Here is a 7,709-nt window from a genome sequence, read left to right as displayed (position 1 = left end):
CCGGTAAAAAGTTCTAATGTACAAGGAGTTTTAATTACTTTATTAAATGCTTAAAATACGTTTTTATGCTTATAAATTGAATTGAATTCAATTTTTACAAAGCTTTTTTAAGAATTCAACATTTTAATGTATTTTTTGTATATTGAGGTTATGTTAAAAAATATTGTTATTTAAAAAAATAATAATAAAAATATTATTTTTTTTATTAAAAAATAAATATAGTATTTCCATAAAATAGATGTAGTCCTGTCATTTAGTTTTTAGTTGCTTTTGTTTTTTTTACTAAATTTTGAATTTTGAGGTTATATAAAACATTATTTAATTTTTTTTCCAATTCGGATAAGTAAAATCAATTTTATTTATTAAATTTAATACATAATAACCCTTGGAATTTATAAGTCATTGTTTTCCACCATTTTATAGCAAAATTTGAAAAAAATATTTTGAGGTTAGTTACGATTTTTTTTTAGAAAAACGTGCATAATTTATTATATTAAATTCTTAAAATGAGTTGTTAAAGCAAACAAATTAAATTCAAGTCAATATTGTAATACTGTACAAAGCCGTTTTAGTTTCCCATATTTAAATGTATTTTATTTGTATTTTGAGGTTATGTCCAAATGAAATAGTATTCGTTTTTTTTTTCTTAAAAATAAACTTCAATATATACATTAAAGGGGAGTAGCTTTGTCATTGAGTCTATTTTTTCTATTTTTTATTTTGAATTTTGAGGTTAGGTGAAATAATTTTCTATTTTTTTTAAATCCTGGTAATAACATAAATTTTATTTATTAACCGAAATATTCGTTGTTACATATTAGTCATTATTGTTTATCATTGTATAGTAAAATTTAGAAATTTTAAATTTTGAGGCTAAGTTCGAATTTCAAATTTTTGCTAAATCTAGGTAATAAAATCAATTTTGTACGTCAAATATAACACATAATATCCTTTGCAATATTTCAATAATTATTTTCCTTCATATTATAGCAAAATTAAGAAAAATGAATTTTGAGGTTAGTTTCGAAATTGTTTATTATTTTGGAAAAATGTGGCATAATTATTACCTTATATGCTTTTAGTAGGTTTTATATTGTCATTTAAATAATAATGAATGAAATTTTCACTATTTTAATCCAATTTTTTTAGATTTTGGGGTTATATTGTATTTATTTAATATTTAATTTTTTATGAATATTTAATATTTATTTTTTTACATTATTTTTTTATATTTTTATCAATTAACTCTTAATATCTTTATTTTTATTAAAAATAAATTTATTATTAATTAAAAAATAAATCATTTAATAATTTTAGTTTAATTTTAAGTGAATTCATTTATCGACCTATAAATCCCTGCCCTATGTGACAGCTTCGGTGACAGATGAGTACCCATGCAATATTAAACCGGTTATTCAGTTACCGAACAGCTGTTTGATTCTCTTGAACAGCTGATATTGTTGTTGAGGCAAGCCTAATCGGTCGATTTGTTTTGATTCCCCTATTCGGCCCGATTTTCGACCTAAGAGACACTAATACTAATCGGTGTTTGTTTTGATTCTAGCTTTTATCACTTACGTTTTGACTCAATTTCGTCCAATACCACAACGCCGTCAAAACTTTTAGAAACGGCATTGTACTTACTTTTTCAACTTTTTCATTCGAAAGCACGCCACGGAGTTAAAGAAAGGAGTTTTAAACAGAATTACAGAATTACAATTTTTACAATTTTTAATTTCAATTTCAAAAGAATTCAGAAGCTTTTTTAAAAACATTTCAACACGATCCCAAGAAGACGAAAATCCCCATTGACTTTCCAAATACCCACCGGACAACAACATGGTTATGTGGCATGGAGTAAAAAAATTCGGCGCTATTGCATTGGGCACAGGTGCCGGATTGGGTGCCTATTATTATCAAAAATTGCGTGACAACCAGCAAAATGTACAAATGTCATGGACCAACAGCGATAAGCCGGTAAATCCCTGTGCCTTGTGGGATAGCAATTGGGATTGTAGAAGTCCCAAGAGTCTGGTGAAACCTTTGAAAAATGATACACCCCAGGAACAGAATCGTTATAATAGCGAACTGGAAAAGGCTACACCGAAGGTGGCACGCCACATAATTCTTATACGACATGGTGAATATTTGGATTTGGGGGATACAGATGATACACATCGTCTGACATCAAGGGGTCGTCTGCAGGCTCAATATACCGGGAAGCGATTACAGGAATTGGGTATAAAATGGGATAAGGTGATAGCCTCGACAATGACCAGGGCCCAGGAAACATGTGATATAATATTGAAAGAAATTGATTTCGATCCCAAGGATGTGAAACATTGTCAATTTATAAGGGAGGGGGCACCGATACCACCCCAGCCCCCGGTGGGTCATTGGAGGCCAGAGGAATCGGTGAGTTTTCACAGATTACTATCTTTTAAAATGTTATTTAATAATGTTTTTTGTTTTTAATTTATGACTCCCATGCAGCAGTTCTTTCGTGATGGTGCCCGCATCGAAGCTGGTTTTCGACGTTATTTCCATCGTGCCTCACCCTCGGATAAACATGATACGTACACATTAATTGTGGGCCATGGTAATGTTATACGTTATTTTGTTTGTCGTGCCCTGCAATTCCCCCCCGAAGCATGGTTGCGAATTTCCATAAACCACGCCTCTATTACATGGCTAACCATACAACCTTCTGGAAATGTGAATATTAAATATTTGGGGGATACGGGTTTTATGCCGGCCCAATATTTAACGCATCGCATACCACGTGATGCCAAGAATGTAGTATAAGTTCCAAAACAAAATTCCTTTAAGGATACAAGAAAAAAGAAGAACAACTGATTGTTGCATTATATAGCCCCCTAGGTTTATAAGTATTAAACAGAGTAACTGCTGAGATTTTCAAACAAAAAATCGTCGTTTTGATAAAGTAATAAGCATTAAAGTTTTTTGAACATTTATAGATTATTAAATTATTATATATAGTCTCCTATGAACCAATTGTTATTTGAAAAACAAAAGAAAGTAAACTATTTAAAATTGTTCTGTTTTTTAATTCCATTGTAGATTAAAACCAAATTTTTAAAAAACCCTGTACTTAAAATATTAAAAACTATGAAGAGAAAAAAACTGAACTGCCAATTACTAAGATGTGTGTACACACATACACACACATCTAAACATGATGTATTTCAATTTTTTTAAATAAAATGTTTTTAAAAATGTTAAATATTAAAAGAAATTAAGTTTTCTTTTAATGGAAAGGGCGTTTGATAAGTTTACAGTAGCTTGATTATGGTGGTACCTACTATGATTTTTCTAGAAGTTGATCTTCAATCCAAATTTTTGTCAGGAAAAATATCATGCATGAATTATATGGGAAAATCTGGCGCCTAAGACACAACTCATTTGAAATTTAATTGCTAACGTGAAGGCATCCAATACGTCAATAGATCGCCGATGGTGCACTGCGTGAAAACTATGCATGAAGAAGTGGTATCCGATAATAACCTAAAATCCAATTAAAATCTCAATCAAGATCCTTCAGGAATTTCAGACAATGAGAGGTTTCATCCTTAGCAAACATGTTCCAATTTGGTTACTACAAAGATCCAGAAAATCAATGTTGGTCCTATTCTAACCAACCAACTATTCTATTCTAACCAACCATTCTAACGATTCGTCTACAGGAAGCCGAGCTGAATGCTATCAGACGTGTCCACAAGTTGGTTAACTGGAAATCTAATTAAACAGTCGCGTAAAGTCAGCGGCTTTTGGGGGAGAGTCTCGGAGGAAATGACCGGTTGCCCAAAATTAGCACTCCTATGTAACCAATTCCTAGGTCTTATGTCACCTCATTTCTGGGTTGTTAGGCGACTTCGTGCCCATCAGGTTTGCAGTTGATATAGTTGCGAACAAAGCCTTGTTGATACCTCTGCGATTCAATAATTTACCTAAGCCCTTGCTATGACACTACTACCAATTGTCGAACTCAAATCTTCATACAAAAATCTTCTATGGAATCCGCAGGAAAAATCCCCAAAAATGCGTAGGGAATCTTCAGTAAAACTCTCGAGCCTGGAGAGACTTACGGACCCTTCTCTCGATTTAATTAGGAAAATCGGCTCCTCAGTCAAGAAAGCATGTCGACTGATGTTCCATCTCAAATACTCACACAAACAATTGTAGTAGCGAGGGACGAGACATGCGGTCCTTCTATTCGTATGCTATTAAAATATGAACGTTAAATCCGTTTTAAAATTGAGGTTATAAGAAATCTATTTTGGAGTTGAATTTGAGGTTAGAGTTGATTTTTCATTATTTTTTTAATTAAAAGACTGAATTCTATTTTGCTAGATGGACTATAAACGAGCTATTTAGATAGTTGCCCAACATTCGATGTATTTATTACTAATGTATTAATTTTTAAGTTTGAGGTTAGAAACGATCATTTTCTAATGTGTGGTAAAAATTCACTTATTTATTATTTGTAATCATTAAAATTAACCCATATTCATATTTGCTATTAAATAAATATTATTTTAACAACATATCATAGAAAATGTTAATTTTCGAGGTTAGGTGTGAGGTCGGTCCATGTTTATAAAGAACACTTTACAATATAAGTTTACGCGTACAAATTCAAAAACCTCCTTTTAGAGCTCTGGAGGAGAAAACAGGAGGAAATTGCTAGCGAGTAGCAAACAATGGCAAACGCCCAAGAGCTTATTTCTCAGCAAGAAGAAAGAGGCATTAATTTAGAAAAAATCGTCTCAACTATAAAGAAAGCTTCGCTTGAAAGAAGAACGGAAGAGTTTTACAAGGGCAAACTAAGGCTATTATGGCAGAGTTTTGAGAAGGCAGAAAACAGAATCTGTGATGATCTATCTTTGTCAGAGGATGACCCGTATATTGCTCGGAATCTATATAGAACGATTCGATAGATGTTCAGTTCAACAATGGAATATATGGAATATATAGACGCGGAAATGAAGAAACTGATGTCTGCTAAAAGTACGGCAGTTCCCACCTTGAGAGAGAAATCGACTGAAGTTGTTTCAGGAGACAAAATACCTTTCCGTGTCGATGGACTTGCCAGAATGATAAATACTCGAATGAGTGCCCTTAGTCGCCATTTCCAAGGATTGGGCACAATCGATGTTGAACAGCCAAAGAAATTTTATAGCATCAAAGAAGATACTATAAAAAGGCTATGGAATCAAATAACGGAGCTCTACGATGAATGCAACAGATTGAAGATCCATCGAAAATTGGATTGAATCAAGAAAGCTACGATGGAAGATTCAGTACAAGACAACTTAATAAAACTAGCAATCCTGAAAGACAAATGCATCGAAACCGTGACCATTGCACCTCATTTGGCGAGTGACATTATAGCACACAGTTCACTCCCACTACCGAAGGTAACAATTCCTTCAAAAAATGAGGCATCTCAAAACCAATTTATCTGGCGAGGCTGGCAAACTAATCAGGCAACAATCATTGAGAGAGGATAATTACAAAACGGAGAAGTTCAGTTCTTAGTTTAGTTTATAATAAATGTTATATTGTTATTTAGCTAGTTCAAAAAAAAAAAAAAAAAAAAAAATTCGCTATCAATTTTGGGTTTAGGTTTGACCTTTTTTAATTTTTAAATAAAACAACTTATTTGTTTTTATTCATTTTTTAATCATTAATAATTCAATTCGAAATGAAAATAATTATGTTGATAATATAGAAATTTTAATTTTCAGGTTAGGTCCGAATGTATTTCAATGATTTTTAAAAAGTTGCTCAATTATTACATTATAGGTTTATAGAAAATGTCATATTGCTCTATAGTTAATAAGGGAATATATTTCGAAAATCGCTATAAATTTTGAGGTTAGGTTCGATCTTTATATGTAAATGCATGTAAATTATATTTTAATTCGAAATGATAATAATTATGTTAGTAATACATTAGATTATTTGTAATATACCAGCTTTTTTCAGCATCTATATAGAAATTTTAATTTTGAGGTTAGGTGTGATTTTTTTCTCAGTTTAAAAAAAGAAGATTCCATTATTACATCGCATGCTTGTAATATATTTTATATATTTAATTTATTTTATATTGTCATTTATTTAATAGTGTATTAAATCTTCAGAAAAATAAAGGACAATTCTTTATAAATTTTGAGGTTAAGTTCGATCCTATTTAAATAAAATAACTTGTTTTCTGTTTTTTTAATTTATTTATTTTTATTTTTTTTTTCAATTTTATTTAAAAACACACACCATTGTATGTAAATTAGTATTCAATTTCAAATGAAAATAATTAAATGGTAACCAGAAATGCTAACTTCTGATTGGCTGTTGTTTTGATTTTGAAGTAAAGACATCTAATTTTGAAATATTTACTAGATTCCAGTTCCCGAACTTTTCGAAATTTTTGTACTCTGAGAGAGATTTTGACATTATTCCCTTTTACTAGATTTACTATTGAAAAAGAATTGGAACAGACCATATGTTAGTAAAATAGAAATTTTAAGTTTTGAGGTTAGGTCCGAATATGTTTCAATTTTTTCTATAAAAATTTACTGAATTATTACATTATAAGTTTATAATAATTGTCATTTTGCTATTTAGTTAATAAATAAATTTTGAGGTTATGTCCGACCCTATTTAAATAAAATAAATTATTTTTTTAATTCATTTTGTTTTTATTTTTTATTTAATAACACTCAGTTGTATGTAAATTATAATTCAATACGAAATGAAAATAATTATGTAATGCCGCAGCTATTTTTTCATCTTCTATTTCGGAATATAGAAATATTTATATTGAGGTTAGGTTGCTTACATTATACTTTGAATAAAAAAAAGTTATATTGCCATTTAGTTAATTATTATATATTTTGACCAAAAGAATTAAAAAAATCGCTATTAATTTTGAGGTGACGTCCGTCTTTTTTTTAATTTTTGAATAAAACAATTTGTTTTCTTTTTTATTTTATTTATTTTTTAAGTTTATTTAATAACACACAGTTGTATTTAAATTATAATTCAATTCGAAATGAAAATAATTATGTTAGTAATACGGGGTTTTGTTTTTTATCATTTATTTTTAGAAAATTTTCAAATTAAATGCTTTCGGTCTTAAAGTTTGTTATTCAACACATTGAGGAGGGCGCCCAGAAAGGGAAGGATTGAAAATTATAAATAATTCTATGAAATTATAATCGATTTTAAAATTCTAAACTATTCCTCTTTTGATCGACTCGCCTCTCTTCGGAGTTAGAGAAGAAGAAGAGGAAGAATCTTCCTTCTGCGAAATAATAGAAACTTTCGTGGCTCTTTGTTCCATGAGACTTTTCTGTATCTGATTTCGGTATAAGTGGTTTAATTGTAATTAAAAAAAAAACCGGGTTTAAACCCTCCTCCTACCCCCTTCTCAACGTGTTGGGTGGCCTTTAAGCCGAAATGAGCAGCCAAAATGTTTTTTTATTATTGCACATACATATTTTAGTTGTTGTTGTTGTTATAAATTGAGATTTTATTTGTTAATATCTGACACAATTTTTTAAAAGGCGGGACACTTTATTGTTGTTGTTGTGGTATTCGTTGTAAAAATCTTAAAATTAACAGAGAAAAAAAATAACGACGACGACAATGACAATTAGTTTTTTTTCAAAGGCAGCAGGGCAGTCACC

The 7,709-nt window shown here is 30.1% G+C and overlaps 1 protein-coding gene across 2 annotated transcripts; it reads left to right on the top strand.

The window, feature by feature from the left end:
• Window positions 1–1,811: 1,811 nt before the first annotated feature.
• On the top strand, window positions 1,812–2,808 carry LOC133328552 (serine/threonine-protein phosphatase Pgam5, mitochondrial). Of its 2 annotated transcripts, none has more exons than XM_061537120.1 (2): window positions 1,812–2,415; window positions 2,497–2,808. In XM_061537120.1, exons 1-2 carry the CDS (start codon window positions 1,840–1,842, stop codon window positions 2,803–2,805), a joined length of 885 nt encoding a protein of 294 aa, XP_061393104.1. In that variant the 5' UTR covers window positions 1,812–1,839; the 3' UTR covers window positions 2,806–2,808. The 2 variants fall into 2 exon arrangements, with proteins under 2 accessions (XP_061393104.1, XP_061393096.1); XM_061537112.1 differs by having other exon boundaries at window positions 2,494–2,808.
• The last annotated feature ends 4,901 nt before the right edge of the window (window positions 2,809–7,709 follow it).

Source organism: Musca vetustissima, unplaced genomic scaffold (genome assembly GCF_032173495.1).
Source record: "Musca vetustissima isolate MV318-11 ecotype Yass unplaced genomic scaffold, APGP_CSIRO_Mvet_v1 utg38527, whole genome shotgun sequence".
Taxonomy (NCBI): domain Eukaryota; kingdom Metazoa; phylum Arthropoda; class Insecta; order Diptera; family Muscidae; genus Musca; species Musca vetustissima.
The sequence above is the reverse complement of the archived record's forward strand: the minus strand, read 5'-3'. Positions and strand labels throughout refer to the sequence as shown.